We start from the raw sequence: 22,199 nt of genomic DNA on the forward strand, positions 1-22,199 counted from the left end.
CTCTCAAACGTAATCTCTGGCGATGTTTAATTTTGTCAGCTATTTAAGCAATGTTTAACCACCTCTTAACGCAAAAACAAGTTTATAAGTAAAGATATATAAATAGAGAACATAATTTAATAGGACAGCAAAAAAATGAAGACCGCAAAAGAAAGATGCCTTAACACATTATCAAATTTCTCCAGGCCAACTAATATAACCTCGCACGGCCGTTCCAATACCCATTAATTTCGATGTAGAACGTACTTATACGATGCTTCTGGTGTTATATTTTAGGTATACAATTCCTAAGCAAATAATTAGCTCTAAGAGACGTCGGTAAAGCTATAACAATAACGGCAAACAAGTAAGCCGTAAGTGATGGTATAGTTACAGCTATTTCTCAAAACACTGAAACAGAAGTTACGTTAGAAACTTTACTAGTATGTCGGCGTATCTCCTGGTTTACCGCACAATTTATGCGTATTTCACAACACCGAGACCTGATGCCCGCCACAAACGATATGCATTACCGGTCATGTTGCATGCATATGCTATGCGCGCTGGGGGCGGAAGCGAGTAATCACAGGCAGGTGCCATGCGAGGGGTGGTTGCTGTGTATTTGTGAGGAAATTAGAAAAAAATAACAGGTTTAGAGGGGTGTTTGGATGTTGATGTTTTTAGGTAAGGTGTTTGTTAATTTTGAAGTCGCTTAAACAGTATTATATCTCTGCATTTTGTGTGAATCAGAAAAAAATAAAAATACTAAAAAAAAAATTATGGGAAATATTTACTTACATTTCTATGATATACAAAGTTTTAATTATTATTATCACAGTAAAGAAACGGAATTATTATACGAAAGATGTAATAATCATTTTATGTATTATAACAATGGCATGGAAGTGCGCAGTACTGATCATAATAATATAATACACAAAGGAATTCATTCATACTTCCCTACTTATCTATAAGAATACCAAGCCATTGTCAGGTATGAACTAAAGTAACGAAACAATATACTTTTTTAGTTAGGTATTAAGTTACTGCACCAAAGTTATATTTAAAAAAAAAACGGTTAATTACACCGTGTCCGTCCCATGGCTTTTTTCCCGGAATGGGTTTTCCCTCTCTCCTACCTAATCTAGTTTGTACGTTCTCAAAGCGTCCCTGTAAATTAACACAGCTGCAAAGCAAAGTGAGCTAGATTAGACTTTTTAAAATGCCAACGGCAAAGTAATTAGTTCCCAAAGAATGCTACTCTATATTACGCTGTATAGTCGTACTTCATAATATGGGTAGCGTTGGGCTCTGAATAATGTGATTCTGGAATGGCTTCCTTGATAGGAACTTAAATTAATAAAAATATTTCGATTAAAATGAACTGGAGTCGTCTGGACCCGCATTTTATACCGACGCGAACACGCATTCCGTATGAGATTGGCGAAGTATGCACACGATGGCTCCTAAGTAAACTATCGTATCTGAACGAATGGCGATATTCCCATTTTTACACTTTCGTTATGTCGATACTGTTTACTAACAAAACCCATTAAAAGTTTGTAAATGATTGTTAATGAAGTGTTTTTTCGCTTATTAACTTTTGAATTAAATGGGATTGGTGGTAAACAGTAACTGCATAGCGGAACGTTAAAATATGAATGTCGTAATCTTTCCAGATACGATAGTTTACTTAGGAGCCATCGAAATATATCAATCCGCTTCAGAGTTTAAGTTATGTTCTGCTACGGTGAGAAAAAAAATAATATAAATATTTTCTTTACTTACATCGTAAAAGCAGCAATGACATTTTCATAGAAAGAATCTCCCTATCATCATGATGTAAGTAAATATGTTAAAAGATACGGTTCATGTGCCACTATTGTGCTCGTTTCCTCGAAGGGTGCTCGTTTTTTATCTGATTGTAGGAACCCTCGGCATATGCTCAATGCGTGGCATGGAATACCTCACGTTTATCTAGGGCCATTTAGATCTTATCTAGTTTCGCAGCCTTGGAGTATGTTTCCAATAGTTGAGGTTGAGATCGGTTTTGGTCCTAAATAACTAACGATAAGGTAAAGGAAGTGTTATTTACTAGGTTATTTGCCCCACTAGGATATTCTTTTTATTTAGCGTGCCGTTCTCTTATTTGTAAACGTTTGAGGATGTAAGTAGACGTCTAGTACTAATGTCACTTTCTTAACATAATCATTTTTTATAACCCACATCAGTGAGGTTATAATAAAAAGCAGACTACTGAAACGACCCGTTGCTAAGACAGTCATGCAAATCGACTGTTGATAGGGTTGTCAACTTGTCGATATATTTGTTGATGGCTTACGGTTTCAACTTGAATACTTTATACAATTTTAAAGAATTGGGTCATTCAATTTGTGCCCATTTATTGCAGCTAGTAAAGAAATTGACTAAAAGTATGTGTATGAATTGTTGATTTATATTTTTTTGTAGATCCGTATATTACTTACTTTGTCGCTATTCATTTTCATTATCAAATCAGTGGTTAATTGACAGTATCTTAGTAAAGTTTTTGAAGTTTCTCGCATTGACAACCCTGACGGAGGGTGAGTGGTGCGTGTATCCGCATGTGGCGCACGGAGCGAATGTACCGCGCGTGTGACGTCATCACTCTTGTTTCGCGTTGTTGCGCGTTTTCACCACAACATTAGGCATGACGGCTGGTTGAAATTTATGTGAATTGCATGTTGGTTGATGATGACTTGAACATACATGCGCCGATAAATTAACAACTGAATAATGAGATGATCAGTAGGCTGCTAATGGTTACTGGTATGACTGTCGTATAAACTGTATTAACATCACCCATGATATAAATTTCAAAAAATCAGCATGGCTATAAACTGTACTAAGAATTGAGAGACTATATTTAGCATTATATAAACTGAAAGGGATTTCGTTTCTACAAATAATAAACAAAAGACCATCATATAAATACTCCGGTAGAAAATTCCTGTCATCGGCCTCCAGAAACTGTGGGTTACATATTTAGAACCTCACAGGTTCATACTGTCCAAGCCTACATATATAATAGTATAACTAACGTTTAGACACTAATCTTCGACTCGTTTTTTAAATGTAAATGCACAAACAAAATGAGATATACACGCTTGTCCCAAATGAGTTAAACTGCAGAGCCGGTTGTGACGAAACTTTGCAGATGCGTTCTACATATTTCAAATTAAAATAACAAACGCCGGGAACATAATCCAGTCTCGCGGGATGTTGATTTTTTCCTCATAAATTATGCTAATTAGAAAAGTCGAATTTATAATAACTTTTGGGGGAAATTGTTAAGTCCGCTGTAAAATGTAGAAATGAGTAGTTTCCTTTTTTGTTCGTCCTACAAAGCTGGCCATAAAATATATGTGTTTTATGTAATACATACATAACATACGATTTTTAAAGAAATATAAACCTTACAAAGTATGAAATAGTTATTAATTTTATAGAATTCAACTCTATTCTTCGTATTATGATTTCTTATGTTTACGTGAATGTTAGACATTAAAATAAAACTATTTTTTGGATTCAGTTCCCCGCGTGACCATGAAGGCTGCAGTCTTCGAAACGTCGACAGAAAAGTAAAGTATTAAAATCGCGATAAAAGGCGAAAATAGTTTAATTTTAATGTTTATTGTTTGTCTCATATACAGCAGAACTTCACGAAGTTTCAGCATTAGATTTAAACGGGTTTAATTCCCATCTGATAAACCGTTTCCCGAGCGAGTTGCTATCAAAAGACGGCGTTATTCCTGAATGGTGGATCGTTCCCGTTGTATAAAAAGGGACTTCATGGGATGCCGTCCAATTAAATATACATGTGTGGGAAACGTTGGTAGCGGCGTCGTGGATTGTTGAACGAGGCAGTGTATGTTTAGCAAATAGGGTATTCAATTACATTTGTGGGTATACATATAATCTAACTAGCTATTGCTCGCGGCTTCGCCCGCGTGAAGGAGTTTTCGGATTTTTTTTTCCAACTTACTTGATATGTGTCGTTATAATATGATCAAATTACACAAAATCATTATAAATTGTATCCTATGTGTTATCCTGAAGTATACAAAAACCTACTGAACGGAAACTAATCCGTTCAGTAGTTTTTTCGTGAAAGGTGAACAAACATACATATATCCATACATCCATCCTCACAAACTTTCGCATTTATAATATTAGTAGGATAGGTGTTTGTCTGCTTCGCACGCTTGAAGCGTATTGGCTGGTATCATAGTCCCACTGAATTGTATACTCGAGGAAAAAATATAGCCTATATGTTATACTTGACCTATCTGTCAACCAAATTCCATTTTAATCCATTTAAGAGTTTCTGCGTTGATTTTTAGCAAATATTCAAACAAACTCAAGCAAGCTATGGAATGTATAATACATTGATTATGATGTTTAATACTTGAATGTTATAGTAAGTTATATATCACGCAACACTGGCTATTATTTGTTTAATAGGAGAGTGCAAGCCAAGTATTATGATGACCGGAGAGGCATCTCGCGACTGGCCCCATTTTTATTCTGGCTTGCTACTGCACACTTGAAGTGTCCCATATTCTGGGTGGTAACGTACCCAACTATTCTATTATTTAATTGTGTGTGTGTATTCGTAAACTTCTCTTAGAGATTTCCAAAATGGACATTACAATAAATAATTTCGTAAGTCACCAATTACGATGTTATATTGATATGTATATGATTAAATTCGACAATTCCTAACAACATTTATTTGAAACCCTTGTCCTCTTGCTTGGGGTTAAAATCTGACACTGAAGGTCGTCATTTATAAGAAATTAAATGCGTATAATACTAGAGTACAGAAAGCAAAGTTCTATCTCGTAGTTGCTTAGGAATTGAATGCCTTTACCATATACATGGAAAGGAAAATTTTAACAATTAATGTCATAAAAACCCATTTAATAACCTTTATTGTATAAAGTAATTGACTTATTTGAATTTCGAACAAAGGTATGAGGTATTTAAAATTATATACTATCAGTTAAAATTTTCCTGAAAGGACAATGCCCAAAACCAGGCTATCTTTGCGTCAGTCATGCGTCTAAACCAAATGTCCACGAAAAATCATCATACTAATTATTACTTCATCTGTATTTATTTCACTCATAAGCGAATGGGGGTTTAAAAGATATGAAAAAAGTTGTTTAATTGTTGCAAATGAAACACCGGATAATTTGCTGCCAATATGGCGAATTGATACCAATTCATAACAAATTCCCTTTTTAAATGGAATAAAAAAGTAAATATATATGTGCAATAAATGTGCCCGCACTTGAATCTATAATATATGTATCAAATATATTATTCCTCTCAAATATATTGTTATAAAATAATATTATAAAATAATATATATTTTACTTAATAATTATGACCAAACTCCAAATAGCTGGTAAAAAAAGAGAAAATATTTAATCGTTCCAAAAACAAACAAATGGCGACTTGTACTTGCATTGACAAAAATATTAAAGTCAACATGTCAGGACTTTATTTTTAATTAATGAATATATGGGTACAGATTTTTATTATACTGGCAACTGAAATTAATGTCATTTTGACACTACAGATTTGTTTGAATGTTAAATCATTAAAATATTTTTATATTTTATCTTACTCGAGGTCGGAGCGTTTCTCTTATGTATTTAATGTGGAGTCGAGAAATCCTCTGTTAAAAACAACGTGTATAGTGTGTGTTTCGAACTTTGAGACGGAAGGCTTTTAGTTAGGAACGCAATGTCGTCTAGAGCCTAGACCCAGGACAGTTAATCGAGACGGCATATCCCGGCGGTGTATTAACTGCACCTCTGCGGCGCCACAGCAACGATAAGTATATTTCTTGGACGAGCTGTCCAGTTTGTAAGTTATGTAGATTATTATTAACATACCCACAATGTCGAAAAAATCTTCCCAAAGTTAAAAAAAAAAACAGTTTAATAATAATCTGAACATGTTTACTCAACTTCTACATTATATTTTAGGTTTCAAGGCTGGAATGAGTTTTTGCTGCCTGCTGGAGATCAGCTAATAGAGAGGTTCACAGACAACAACATGACATGACCCGACCAGCGCTGCAAGAAGTTATTCACTCACTTCAGCAGTATACATATATAAACGTGCTGCAGCTATATCAAATTCTTTTTTTTATTTTGGGATGCCAAAACCTCTATTAAACATATACATCTATATAAAAATATGCATCAGATTTCGTATTTCTCGTTTAATTTTCCTTTCCCTATGATAACTAACTATTAGCCTAATCAGGCTGTGAAGTGAGTTCCTGGGTTCGATTTCCAGGCCAACCATCATTTTATCTTGGTGTTTCTAACATGAGTTGCCTGGGATTGGAATCCTCCAAAGAGGATTGGTGTCAGGCATACGGCTGGTCATAAAAACTAAGCTGAATCTATTCTACAATATGTGTTGACGCCATATTGGAGTGAGATAATGGCAGGTGGAAATAAAGATTAGGTAATCCATGTAATAGAATAAGTTAAGTCAGAAAATCATATACACAAAAGATCAGGTAACATATGCATACTATCTTAGAAGTTTTATTGGAGTTACGTCTTATCAGGTTTGTTAGTATCTATTAGTTTCTTATGAGGGCAATTAAAGCTAGGTGAAAAGACCGTCCAATAATTGCTTATAGCAATAACAAGTAAGTACTTAATTAGGCACGTAGGTACTTTCTACCGTACATTATTGCAGTTCATACTTAACCTCAAAATAACTGAGCTATAAAAATTCTGATTAATCCAAACTCCCATCGAATATCCAATTGTTTTCAATTTGTATAAGATTTAGGATATATTCCCTATAATTTAGTGAAGGTTTTGTACAGACGCAAGCGTAGCCCAACTTTCATACAAAAATGGGCATTCTCCTTTATCAAGTTGGTACCCTATTGTTCGCAAGGTTTAAATAATTGGATTTGTTTAAATTATGTTATCTTAATACTATAGCACAAGTATGAAGGCTTTTTAAAAAAGGATACTATCCCGTACTTGCTAGACAAAAGATGAATGGGCAAGTGCGTTGACCCCCTACGCTTCAGCATCTGCGTCGATGTTTACTGCCGCCCGTAAAGCTCGTGAATATAACACGTGCACCGGATATGGGTGCACACGTGATGACGGATCTGTGGGATGCTGTAGGGGTTTGGATGTCCCAGTGTGCTGTTAATTGTGTCACGACGTTTAAATTAGTCTAATATGGCCTAATCTGAAGTTTCTGTTGTGAAGTAATTAATACGGAATTGTGCGTGTGCATATTACTTTATGTCGAATATTTTCAAAAATTCTCGTAGGATCAATTATGATGAAAAAATCTGATGTTTAATCCGTCCGTTGCAGTACGAAAAAAAACTAAATCGAATTTCGTATACATACGTATATTTATTATAGAAATAATCTTAACATGAATTGTATAAAATATTCAAATCAAGAAGTTTCAATTTAATGAAGAAACGATGCTGATATTGATATCTGAAGAAAATCTCGGCAATTAGTAACAATACATAAACCAGATTGGGACTTGTATGGACGTGTACGCAGAACATTGTTATTGCTTCCTGCGATTTAGATTTATTGTTACTTCGTGTCTAGTACATGGAATTTTCAGATCTTCCAGATGTAACATAAAACATCACGTTATAAAAAAATAAAGTTTTACTTTCTGATTTAATAGGTGATAATCATTGACATCAAGTCGCTGTAGGTCGCTGGATGCGGGCCTCCTCCAATAGGTGTATCTGGAAAACTTTGGGGGAGGCCCATGTTCAGCAGTGGATATCCTGAGGCTGATGATGATGATGATGATGAATCATTGACAATTGTTTTGTTAGCTGATAAAGATGTCTGAAGTTATATTTCCTGCATTGAGACTCCTGCGTAAGTTTTGAGTATATGTATACACACGCCCTTTATTTTCGAAAGGGTATGTAGAAGCGCTACTGGTGCACCCACTTTTCGCCGTGCATATTCCCTCCCATTATGGAAACAGACACAAATTCCAAAGTCTGGGTTGATACTCGGTAGAAAAACCCAATTTAAATTTGCCCGACCCGTAGATCGAACCCGAGACCTCAACACGGCAGTCGTACCGTAATACAACTACGCCACTGACGCATACATTTCTCTCCTGACATAAACTGAATTATGTAAAAAAAAACTCAAAGTGAATTGTCTGTAAATGCAGGCCAGTCTGGAAACATTATATTTCTCATTTTTTGTTCGAATGCTCAACCGATTATTAACGAAACAAACTTCGTACTTGTAGCACAGTTTAAACTGATTATCTCATAACATGAAGACGACAATGGTATGAATTTTTTGTACAATTAGTTTGGTATGCCATTGGCATCGCTAATCTTGCGGCGGCCTTCAACTAATTACGTTTGTTACGTTTTTGTATGAGTGCACAATTTTGACATGCGTGTATATTGTAAATGTATATGAATAATTGCTTGCGGCGTCGCCCGCAGCAAGAAGATAAAAAGTAGCCTGTGACACTACGGAGTAATGTAGCTTCCTATTTGTGAAAAAAGAAATATATCAGTAGAATCATATAAATGTATGCTGTTACTTCAATTTGGTTTTATTCTAAATATTCATCGGTCCCAGGTGTAGTTCATATCCCACATTATGATAAGTTTATTTCTTATCAGGAATAAGAATAGCGTGTTATTGATAAAGAATTAATACGCCCCGCGAAAACACAATTCCATTGAAAATTTACAAAAAACGTAATATTATACAAGTCAGTGAAATGCCAATAATGTTTCATGTAATTACAAACAATATATTATTTCTTGTTTATATTATGGCAGGCACATATAACTAACATCACTTACATCTTTGATGTCAACTAGTATTAATCATGTTTCAGGGTATTCCCTGTCACACAGTATAAATATCCCGTGATCAGAATTTACAGACCGAGTCACGGGCAAAGACTAAACACATAAATCCACCGTGACTATTCCCGGCGTCTAAATTGGCCTCTTTAATTAACAGTCTCGGATTTTATGTCTTCGCTAACAAGTCTGAAAATAGCTTGTCTGATTGTCCAGCCTAGACGTGTGACGGCCAATGGTGTAGTTTTTTTTGCATGTATCAGACTAATTAATGGTCCGTTGGCGATGTCGGTGAGGATATTTGGAACTGTTTTATGATTTGTATGTACGTTTTTGAGGATGATTTAATTGGGGGCGTCGCTCCCGGTCGTCTGGCGATGAGAATGCGCATAATGCGAATGAGCTTACTAAACATATTCCTGTAAAATGATTGTATTGTACTGTTGAGTCAAATCGTGATCGCCCATGTGCGGTACATAATATGTGTATATCTTCAGCTTTGACATATAATAAGTCAATCGTCTTGAAGTATAGGTACAGGTGTGTCTCCTCCATGTGAGAGAGCGTTGCAAATCTACAGTGACTGCTCCTCAGTTTCGGTCGGTTCGTTCCCTACACTCATATTAAAAAAAATACGTGGGGTACATACTATGATTAAAACCATAAAAGTAGGCATAACTTATATTTTAATGATGCACCAGCAGGCAGCAACTTTTATACTAAAATACACAGAATAAAAACTTATGTGTCTCATTGTATAATAAAAAACTTGGAAAAATATGAATACCGTTGTTTATGAGTTTCCGCCCCGGACGTAAGCCTGACAAATAGGCCACTGACTACCCCACGCCCCACGTAGATATGGGTAAGAGGAATAAGTCGGCCACTTTATGCATTCCCTAGGGCTCTAATTATAAGACTCATTAATTATTACTCAGTCGTGAACAACGTCAGTGTATCACAGGCTATGAGGGGACGAGACTTCCGAGTTCTATGGTTCCAAGTCAAGGACTGACATCAAAATGTGTGATTACATCAGAATGAATGATTCTTTGGTTCCGTTCTTTAAGGTCATTCATAGATTTCGACCTTCGATTGAGTAGTAAACGATTTCAAGTATTTTAAGTCAAGTATAACTTACCATCAAGAACAATGAAAATAGCTTTTGGATTGTCAGTGATATTTACTGAATTAAAGCTTTTGTTTGGTCAGTTTTGTCTACAATATATTATATTACTTGGACATTTTCACACCAAATCATCCAGCGCCATTTTCGTGTACAAATAATGCTTTGTTTGTTTACATAACCCATATCCCTTTATAAACATCCAGTTCAGTACAACTATGTATTACAGCACGTGCCACGAGCCGTTCAGCCTAACTAATTGTGCCCATTGTTACGTGTTAATTCCGCACAATTTGCGATCGTTTCCCAACGTGGGACGTGACTGAGAAACGCTCGTGGTTGTTGCTAATTTGATGGTGTGTTTGTCAAATTTTGATTTGCAAATTAAGGCACTTTGCTAATCGTGTTTAGGTAGCTCGGTTCTGATGTGCTGGTTTAGTGACTGTGACATTAAGGCGAGTGCTTCGGATAACTTCATAAACTATTTCTCGCTTTGTTAGCTGTAGGCAGACTTATAAGTTTGCTTACGGCAGACAGAGCTATGAAGTATAATTGAATTTAATGCATTTTTTTTATTTTTAGTGGTCGTATTTGTAGTGTTTTTTTAAGTCTAATATTATTGTCTTTTAAAGTTGATATCGGAGTTGGACATCTTATAGTATAATCGCCGTCGGAGCATATCTATAATATACGTTTTATTTATGCATCTCTACTATTAGTATACCATAACCAACGAGATAATAACTCTGTGATCTTAATAAACGCGTAAACATTTCTACTTTCACAATCAGTACTAGATTAGCACCAAAAATCTCCGAATAGACAGAAGTTTACATTTCCCTGTATAGGAGTTAGTTATGCGCTTTGATCGCAGGAAGCGATGACTGCACTCTGCCAACAAAACTGACTATGCGTATGAATTAAGACTTTATCTACTGTTAACAAAGTTGTAATTTGTTAATTTAAGCCTACAATATTTGTAAAAATATCAGTCCATTTTAACTTGTGGAGATATTTCTTTGACGTTATTCTAAGTTACATAACACAAATGTATTTTTGGTAATTTATGGCTTTAGTGTTTCCGCATAGCACGCATAATCGTACACCGTTTAAAATGGCTGGCAATTTAAAAATATTCCATGATAAAACATGTCATTTTCCCCCTTATTTATTCGGATAACGGGAAATTATTTTATTCATTATCAATATATTGTCGTTAAAAGAAACGTGTGATTTAAACACGTATCCGAAAGAAATAAAAATAAAAACGATACAGTTATTCTCCGTTAGCTGGAGTTTTATGTTGATTCATTGACGTATATTCTATAGACACGCACGTCCATATAAACTATTTGTTCAAAATCTGAACTAAAATGGCAACCAAACGACACTGTTGTAAACTATTTGTTCATTTATAAAACAAATCATTTTACTTATTTGACTAATATATTTAATTCACATGCAGATTTACACTTAGATTCGCGTTTTTATATTATGAACGCTACCCCGTACACGACCAAAAGCATCAATATTGACACCATACTAAAATCAGTTTGAATGGATGCCAGTTCAATTCAATTGAACACAATGAATGTTCGGAACGCCAAATCTAGTACGTTGTACATATTATATATAGATGGTTTTGATTAAGATTTTTTGGTTCTAAAATGAATATTCTGTGTTTTGTGTCATAGTGAATTAGTTTTCTAAGCATCAATATCGAAAATTACTTGAGACGTCTTTCATCCAAATCAGTGAAACAGGATATAATTGGTATGAACTGAATTCCCGGCGGCACTCCGGCAATGTTTGGTGCGCGGGAACTCCATGCCGGCATTGCTCCCATAATTGAAATGCTTGCACATTCGCGTCGGCTAACAATACCATTATGATTGGCCGAAGGTTCTTTTCCTAGTCGTTTGTCTACGGGGATGTTCTCGAAATGAGAATTCGTTTTGATTTGGTTTTCTTTCTCGGTTGATTAATGTTAATGAGTATTTCTCGCAATAAATTTACGTAACGCATAATGAATAGTTTTTTACGAAATGTTCTGTCTCATTTGTCTTGTTCTATCAAATAATATAAAAAAGGAATGTATTAAATAAGATGAACAAAAAAAAAAGAACAGGTGAATCTGAAAAAATCGTTATGTAAGTTCATTTATTCTGAGAAATACTTTAATATAGTTTTATATGAATATAGGTTTTGCTAATAGCTCTGGTGTATCACCGTTTTCCGAAATAAAGGCCCACTCTGTACTTTCCACAATAAAAAGTATGTAATTTAGGGCTTAGCCTATCAGTGTACCCAAGATCTAAACCCTCTCAGCGGTTTCCGTGTTTAATTCTATCAAACTTCCAAACATTCATAAATAAATGAACCAATGAGTCACGTATATTTTGAGGATTTAATATTAATTGTGATGTAACTGTGTGGCCTTTGCACAAATGTCATTACCAATACATGCGACTTTGTAAAAACTTGTTATCGGTGGCGGACGTTCATGCTAGAAATATCTAGATTCTTCGGACCTATATCTTTATGGAAATTTTACAAGTTTTTGTACCTAATTCCGAATAAACTTGATTGGGTGATTGCTTTCTCGGTTTTGTAACATGATTAGGTATATAAATAAACATTAGTGTACGCTTTGTAATTCGCATATTTTGATGTGCTGTAATTATGTATAAATTAAAGCTCTAGAACTGTCTATTTGAGCCCTTTATTGCCTATCTGTTAAAAAAAATTCATACATTTTACAGAGCTGAAATATTATCGAATTATTTTTAATCCCTAAGCTGATGAAGTCCTAAAGAGTTACGAACGAAACAGACGGTCCCTTATTATTCTGCAAGGTAGTTGTTTGAATGGTATTTAGCGAGCGATGTGCCAATGAATTAGTCAATTAGCTCGTTTCATTATGCAAAATACATATGGATTCATGTATTCAGTAGTTAGCGGCTTCGTTTTTTCTGATCTATTAATGTACTCATATGTTTGAATGCGGGGGTTACTTTAGAGTTCCATTGGCTCTCTGATGAAAAGTCAGTTGTTTCAGGAGTATTGTACTAAAAAATCAAAAAGAATTTTCATTAATAAATAAATATTTGTTCTTTTTGTAAAACGTAGCGAGTTTTAGTCCAAAAGGAACCAATAGTTTTTTACGTAACTCAATAACCATTGTTCAAACGAATTGTTCGGTTTTAGCTCGTAGTAATCGAAATCCCTATTTGGAAACCTTTAGTCCTTTTCTCGCATTGTAAAGGAAGGCAAATGGGTTAATGTACTTTTTGGTAAATGTAAAAAGTTCTTGTTTTCTTTTTATTTGTGCACGCTTTCGCTTTTGGCTGTTGGTTACCTTTTTCCTGTACTTTTCAGTCGGCCTTTGTTTTACCGAACTGAAAACTCTTTGTTCGTTTGGGACAATAATGCCTTGACTAAAAGTAAATCTTTATTTGGTGGATTATTAGAATGTTTGAGTGTAAAAAATGTTGTAAATTTATTTATGAATATATTTCAGTTTTATATGATGAAATTAAAGTCCGACTGACAGTATTATTAAATGCTTGTAAAATCTGAAAGTTAGTTGAATTATAAGCATATTTAGATGTTTTTTTTTTATATTTGACTTTGAAGTTAAACGATGTTAAAACACACAAATCATATGGTTGGTTTTCCTAATGATATGGAGATGAGCCAAATCTGGCTGTAGCATGCCTACTATTGCATACGTCGTTGCCATGGTAACATCGATTTACAAATAAATGCAAACGTATTATCCAATGCCTAATGTTACATAAAATATCAAAACGTTTAACTAGTAAGTTTATTCAGGGGTTTTTCAGACGCCGCAGATTCCAGCCTTCTCCAATCCGTCTAGACAACTTGTAAATCTATATATAAGAATTAATCACTATTTCCGTTGGTCATCGCAACACGCGTGAACGGATAGAAAAATTTCGCTAATTATTTTTTGTTGTGTTAATTATAGTCAAGTTCTTATCAAAGAAAAAAATAAGGAAGTTAAGCGAAACATTAGAAAATTTAAGAAAACTGAACGACAATATTAATTTTACATAACTGTTAGTTGTTTGAAATCATTGTTAGCGATTGACAAAATGCGCGCTGCAAATTCATAGTTAAGACAGGACAACGTCTGTCGGGTCAGCTAGTAGTATTAATAATCATTATCACTGTAACCCTTCGCTAATCTGACGTACACTGTGTAGTGACGTAACAGCATGCAGCTGTTAACATTTGCGCACAGCACACATGTTGAAATAACAGCACATTAGCTCGGCAAACACTGCATGTGTGGCCGGCGCTTTATTTAATTTGTATCGATTACAAAACATTTGACTCGCACGTTGCGGTGTATGCCATTACAATTTGCATAGTTATTAAATTAGGTTGTTATAAATAGATTTTATTCGTGACTTCGCTAGCGTCCCGGGTTAAAGTAACTTGTAGCACACACACACTACGGTCTTTAATTTTTTATACGCGCATGGTAAAGCCTTTCATACCTTATTGCAATCAGGAACTTCGTATTGGTGAGAAAATTATTATAATCGGTTAAGTAATTTTGGATTAGTGTTGTAGCCAGTGCGACTATTGGACATAATGAGACTTAACATCTCATGTCTCAGGATGGCGAGCGCAGTGGAATAGCAAACAACACTTTGTAATTCATGGTGTTGGGTGGTGTTTCTATTGTTTATGGGCGGTCGTATCTCTTACCATAAGGCGAACGAAAGATCGTACAAACAAATCTTTCCGCTTTATATTACTATAGATAAATAATACTGGTATTATTTTGATAATGTCTCGTTATTAAAGTTGAAAATTTTTAATGAGATTTCTAGAGACCTATTTCCATCGTTAGGTACAGATAGCTTCAAGATAGACCTTTTTCCATTATAAAGGCTTTTAATGCTTTGTCTGTTTTTCCGATATTGTAGATGTCATGGGCAATGGTGATATTTTACCGTCGGGCGGAATACTGTTTCGGTCGTTGCATTCTTCTATAAAGAGAATACTTACATTATGTACCTACCTAAAAATAACCATAAAACAAGTTGTTACATAAAGTATTATCCAGTTGTGATACGATTCAGATCATTTTAGAAAATGGTCCTTCGAGCACGACTAAAATTTACCTTTAACGCCGACGTGCCAAAACGACATTGCATTCCAATAAGTCAGTTCATCCGATCAGCAGTCGACAGCTGGTCGGACCGCGGTTTTAATTGTGCAATATCCGCGACGCCGGCGGAAGCGCTCCAGTCGGCACTGCATCGGATCGCGGAGACTCGAACCGGAACTAAACTTCACTGTCTGCGACTGAACAATGGGATTAATATCAGTTTGGAGTGTTCGGATTGGTGTGCTGATTTATAGGTTTAGTCGGGATGAATTTTTGATACTGGGATTTTAGGTTTATATTTTTAAGTCAAGAATTATTCGTGCAATGGAAATAATAAGATTTGTTTGTTATTCAAGCTATCAAATGTGAGGATCGATGGCAATATTGTGTGTGCCTTATGCCAAAGTCTGTCATTATCGCTATATTCGCGTACAATAAGACAGACAGTATGTATTGTACAGCTACTATATTTTACGGGATTTCCCTAGATTTTTTATCTAAATCGGACGGATATATTACTCTCCCTATGATAAGTTGTACGACTGCCAATAAATGTTATACCTCGTAATTGATAGCAATAATATTATTTATTATAATGTCTGTTACGATGAGAATTGAAACACAATAGTGCTGTTCGGAAGCAGTCAGCAACAAATCGGTAACTAAGACAAATTCTGGCATACAGAAGACCGCCATTTAATTCTATAGGTTAATTTATAGACCCATAATAAATTAGTGTTGTGGACTAAGGCCTTCTTCTTAGTAGTGGAGGCTCTTATAACAGCGTGTTAATGTATAATATATGGCTAATATTATTATAATATTACATACTTCATTGAACCTTACCGTCGCGAGCTAGATGGCAATCTTGCAGTATCCGTGCAGCGGAAATTCGCTTCATCGACGTCGACTGAGACAAATCGCAAGGATTACTCATTAGGATTAAATATTGATAAAATGGTTTACCGCTTAACTATCTTTCTTTTTAATTAAAAAAAATGATATCTTTGTTGTACTAATAAATCACTCCTGGACAGTTTACAAATCCTCTTAACCTACGGGTTATATATAAATGATGTGGATAAACTGTAACGTATCCCAATTTTACTGGTAATCTTTCCTAATATTATAAAGCTGAACAGTTTGTTTGAATGCGCTAATCTCAGCAACTACTAAACCGATTTGATTTCTTTTCACTAATAGGAAGCTACAGTCATCCTGAGTGCCTTATGCTACTTTCTATGCCAGGAAAATATTTATCCCGAAGATTTTCATGCGATTTTTCATGCGAGCAAAGTCACAGATCAAACTAGTTTGTCATTTTGATATAGCATTTAACTCCCCTACTAGTAATTGTCCCTATTTCAAAATTGTTATTCTTTCTGTAATAGAAACCTATGTATCTTATTCGTGTATATTATATTGAACCCGTAACATAAGGTATTTGGTAATATGGACTTAAAGGTTTTTATTTTCAGGCAAAGTAGTTGTTCAAAGGGTCATTATTGCCTATGCTTCGATAAAAAAATACAAGGTATTCATTTCCATTTGCATATCAGCAAAACAATAGTTTTATTCACGACTCTGATTAGTCATACACGTGATAACAGAGTACTGAAATAGTGACTGCAAATAAAGATTTAAAGAATAATTTATGTACTAAATGTCATTGACGTGTTTTCCTTTGTATAAATGCGTTCCCGGTATTTATAAAATATCCATCCATTCTATTCCAGTCATTACCTATAAGGAATATTCCATTCAGTAATCATATTAAAAATAATATTGTTAACACTACAGTATTATTTGTATAACTCGTGGGGCATATATAAATATATCCATATATTGAAATACATAAAACCGACTGTATGATAGAACTCGGTGTTGCATTAGCATTTTATTATATCTAAGGCCGTATAAAACGATTCCTAAAGCTATAATATGGAACCACGTGGCTATGCCAAATTTATTTTCACACTTTCACGAATCATTGGGTTATCTATATCAGGGCAGGGGCGGATCGATTGTTAAGCCTCGCGCATACGTACGACACGATTTAACAAATGGAAAGAATTAGCGAACAATTAAAACAAAGTTTGTTTCACGTCGTGCCTTAATTTACAATATGCGTGTTAACTATTAAGTGTGATTATGTGTCAAACTTTTCTCTTTATTATAGATTTCCCAGTCCTACATCCCTTCACTTATTGTATAGCTTAAATCTATAAAGCTAAAGAGTTTGGTAGTAAGTAATTTTTCATGGGTAAAATCTGTATTGTCGCTACCTCACTAATGGGATGAGTGTAACGGTTCTGTTGGTTTGACCGGTCTTACGACCTGATGTCGACATTCAGGAGTATAGCTACTTCAAGCCTACACAACTAGGCATATAAATATAGTGGGTCAGACGGCCTTGTAGCCACAGTTGGGAGCGTCCTGCCTACGCACCTGGGACGCACGATAAATTTCACTCCAAATACTTGGACATATTGAAGGCATGTCTGTGAAGGGAATATTACATTTTGTTATGTAAAAACGGGTACTCCATCGATGAGGTATAAAGCCATAGTTTTTAAATTTCAACGCTATTGTTATGATATTAAGGAATGTTTTGTCTGAGATGAATATTTTTATAAATATTTGTGACTACCAACTTTTATCTAAGTGTTAAGGTTATCAGTTTGCATCCCGGATTACAATTTACACGCAGTTTCTATCTTGTTTAGTCGGTAATGAGTCGAAATAGTGTTAAGCCGTCCCTAAGCCACTAAGCTGTACAGTTGGTTTATTCAATTATCAACAAATCTGTTTAAATTGTAACTATTGCGGTTCAATAACCGCCATAAATATTATAACCCTTATTAACACAATAAGATACGATATGATCACTAATCGTGTCATTTCACTGTCAGTTTAGGAAATTCGGTTTTTACTCAGCCATAAAAAAGGACTATATTTCCGTACCATGAAACCGCAAATATGTCTGCCGTTTCCAAATGTCCAATTGAAAGCGGAACGATGTTGGGCGCCCGGCTCGATCTTTATTGTTGACGGCGCTCGTCGACCGGGCGAGATGAAATTCCACAGGTATTGCCAGCCCACCATCCTGAAGTAGGTCTGATAATACTTAAATTACCTACTACCGATAGACATGCCAAATTGTGCGAATACTCGTACATGTAGAATGTATTTGTTGGTGGTAAGATATGTTTTATATCCCCCTGTATAGCGAACACCGGACCCAAGGTGTTGATACTCGCTATAGTAGCCTACGTAAGTGTGTCGCGTTCCGGGATCAACCTGTGCGTTCAAACAGGCCGGCATAATTATGTCGACTGTCGAGGTGTAATCATCTCTCGTCAGTAGACATTCTATTGGACCGTACTCCACTTACTATCAGGTGCAGTGCGGTCGATTTGCTGAGACGAAATAAAAAAAACTCTGCACACGATATACCCTCGTTCTATCGAATTACAAATAAAATAATAAATATCAGTTTCTTGGATACTAAAACTCCGTACACTTTACAAGTCCAGTTTGGGCTACCCAGGGGCATGAGAAACTAGGAGAAATCCGCGAAACTCGGTCGGATGGCAGCCCTAACTTCATCTTTCCCGCGTCGCCCCGGGGAGCGATCCCACAAAAATTTCCCATTTCCCCATTTTAATAGCGCTCGTATACGACCAATACTCTCGGTAAAGTACTTTAGTGCAATTAAAACCGGGATTACGTTCCATGCTATGTGGTTTTTATTGTTTGCGCTGTTACGGCGGATTGTGGGCGAGATTACGATGCAAGTTTTATAGTCTGGGAGCGCTTTGGAATCTATTAAAAAACTTCGATTTTATTGTGATGGGATGGGTTTGTTTGTAGCCATTTACGTGTATTTTTCCGTAAATTCGTAAAATTTTATTTTATTCAAGAGGAACAGAAAATAGTTACACATAAATAAGTGAAGAGTAAAATTACATATGTACTGAAAAATTTTGTTATATTTAAAATTGCGTTATATTAGAACATTGTTTAGTGTTTCTGCTCACGATAACGGCTGGTTTGAGCAGCTAGTCCGCAACGCGAAATTTGGCGCGACCACACCTCTTTACTGTAGGTATACCAATACATAAATCCGCTACCAAAACTGCGGTCGTATCTTTCGAGGTAGAATCGGTCTGATAACTCACCAGCGTAGATGCATATTTACTTCGCATCTTCTACGCACGCTATTTAATCATCTCGTAGATGTTAATTGCCAATGATGTTCATTTAACAAAATGCTCTAGGCAACAAATTTTCACTGTTTATTGAATATCGAAATACGTATTTATGAGGTCACTTTTAAAACTTGTTTGCAAATAAATAGGACACATGTAATGTTGATTAACATAATTTGTACCGTCTAGACGGGATGGACGATTATCTAATATCTATCTACATTATTTTGAATATGTAAACAATCTATGTTATTAACCTAAGTGCCAGTATTGTTATCTACCTCCTGGCAGTATGTTTGATGAAATTGTTGGATCTTTACATTTTGTTTATCGCTTTATTCTGCGCAAAATTCCGTTTGAATTCGAATTTTGAAACTACGTAGTCACTAATCAGTAATAATAATGTATTATTATTATCCTTATTCATTGGATTGGATTCTTTTACTAGTTAATTGAATCCTCCAAGGTTTGTTTGTCGCCGATTTCGGTAAGATAGCCATTTTTACTTGTTGTTCAAGTGTAGTCTCTATTGTATTTAGTTTTGTTATACGCCTTAATGTACAATAAAGGGTTTAAAACAACATAAATAAATAAAATATTATATGATGTCTTTAAAGGACTTAATAAAAAGTATAATATGCAGGGCCCGGATTAATATGTAAATACATATTTTTAATTTACGCGATTTTCGTGCTAGAACTTATTCTCTACATCTATTATCGTAGTTGGCTTGTGAAAAACAAATTTTTATTTTCCATATTTTTTCCATATTTTAAGGTTAAGTCCATATTTTACAAAAACATATCACCATCATCCATATTTTCAAACATTATACGTACGTGACGTTTTAAGCTGCTTGCACGTCGGTGTATTTTTACGTACCTACATTTGCGCTATTACATAATATTATATTTTTCTTTCAACGTTTCGAAGGCTGCAGCCTTCATGGTCACGGGGCGGATTAAGGTGTTGGAGGTCCGAAAGGGCTGCGAAGTCTCCGAAACGTCGGGATAAAAATATAATATAAATAACCGCGATAGAGTAAAAGAAAAATGATTTATTTTTGATGAAACGATAATTTTTATAGAATTTTAATTCAACATTTCGCTACCTTTTTTAAAGTTGTTTTTTAAATATAACTCTTACTGTAACAGTAACTGATTTTTCAAAATAAAGAATGTTTAAAATGAAAGGTATTGTTGTTTTATACTCCATATTTTTGCCATATTTTAGATTTTTTGGTCCATATTATATGTACATATTTTGTTTTTTTTTATACATATTTATCCGGGCCCTAATAATATGTAATCTATAAAATTCCTATCACACTAAATATAAGCAAGCGCTTTTGCACATGAATCTACATAATAGAATAATGAATGTTTGTGTGTTTTTTACAGGACGAGGAGTCGCTGGAGTCGTCGAGGCCGGTGTCGAACATCACCCACCACAGCATCATGTACGCGCCCAAGTGTCTCGTCATCGTGTCGCGGCAGGACTACATCGACACCTTCAGAGTAAGTACTGTAGCACAGACAATTATACTACATTATACTTAGATAATACAGTGACCTTGATAATAAATGGATTGCATTAAACTTATCCTTATATCGTACTCGTATATGAAGTAATGGCAAGTTCTCGGATTATGGATCCTATATGGCAGACGGTAGATGCAAAAATCTGGTGACATAAAAAGGCACAAAATCCTATTTATATATTGCTCTTGATTTCATGTTCCAGAATTGCCTAGGCATAATCTACACAGTATGGGTGGAGAACTTGGGCGTGCCACTGGAGACGCTGGTGGGTAACCTGCTGGGCGGCGTGCTGGTGCCGGAGCCGGGCGGGCCGCAGGTGCGGTTCAGCATCGGCGCCGGCGACCGGCAGGCGCTGCAGCCGCCCGCCGCGCCGCCGATGCCCATCACCCACACCTCCGTGTATATGCTGCTTAGGTTGTTAGGTGAGGATTGCTGGTTTAGTATACAGTTATGTGTTTTAGAAACAATAATATAATGAGCTGGAGTCACGACCTAGATAAATCAGTACTCGGTTGCATCGATGGATGCAGTAGTACATTTAATATATCGATTACAGCGTTGATATTGTTACTTTCAACACGTCTCTTAAATTCATGTACAAAGACTTTAAATCACAGATTTGTTGGCCTTAATAATAGCACCAAAGAAGCTGGCATTTTCTGAAATAAAAAAAAAAAAACTATAAATACCATACAATACAATTGTAATTCTACATGTTGTTAATTAGTAACATGTGGTTTCTTACCTGAAAAAAAAAACAACCTATGAATACAATACAATTGTAATTCTACATGTTGGTAATTCGTATCACGTGGTTTGCAGGCATCCACAACGCGGTGACGCTGTGGTGCGCGGTGATGAGCGAGCACAAGGTGCTGGTGGTGTCGCTGGCGGCGGCGCGGCTGGCGGCGGCGTGCCGCGCGCTGGCGGCGCTGATGTTCCCGTTCCGGTACGCGCACGTGTACATCCCGCTGCTGCCCGCCGGCCTCAGCGAGGTGCTGGCCACGCCCACGCCCTTCCTCATCGGCGTGCACTCCAGTCTCAAGGAGGAGGTGTCCGAGCTGGTGAGTGGTGGCTTGGACGGTGAATGAAGAACACAAGTTCACAAAAAAAATCTTTATTCAACTATTATTTCTCAGTTCTTTTAGTCTTCTTGAATCAACCAACAGTGAATTTCGAATTGAGCCTACAACTGTATTATTTACCAATCTTTCGGCCACACAAAATACTAATTGATTAATCTCATTAATCCTTTAATAACTAGTGCCACAAATAATAACTA

At 35.7% G+C, this 22,199-nt stretch overlaps 1 protein-coding gene across 1 annotated transcript in view; it reads left to right on the forward strand.

Moving 5' to 3' along the window:
* The window catches only part of LOC119193833 (myotubularin-related protein 13-like), a 50,226-nt gene that overhangs the window by 25,447 nt on the left and 2,580 nt on the right, over window positions 1-22,199 (forward strand). The window contains exons 4-6 of the mRNA XM_037447590.1: window positions 20,777-20,893; window positions 21,120-21,339; window positions 21,740-21,981. Of these exons, the coding sequence (XP_037303487.1) occupies window positions 20,777-20,893; window positions 21,120-21,339; window positions 21,740-21,981 (579 nt within the window). The remainder of the gene's footprint in view (window positions 1-20,776; window positions 20,894-21,119; window positions 21,340-21,739; window positions 21,982-22,199) is intronic.

The sequence above is a fragment of the Manduca sexta genome, chromosome 7, assembly GCF_014839805.1.
Source record: "Manduca sexta isolate Smith_Timp_Sample1 chromosome 7, JHU_Msex_v1.0, whole genome shotgun sequence".
NCBI classification, from domain to species: Eukaryota; Metazoa; Arthropoda; class Insecta; order Lepidoptera; family Sphingidae; genus Manduca; species Manduca sexta.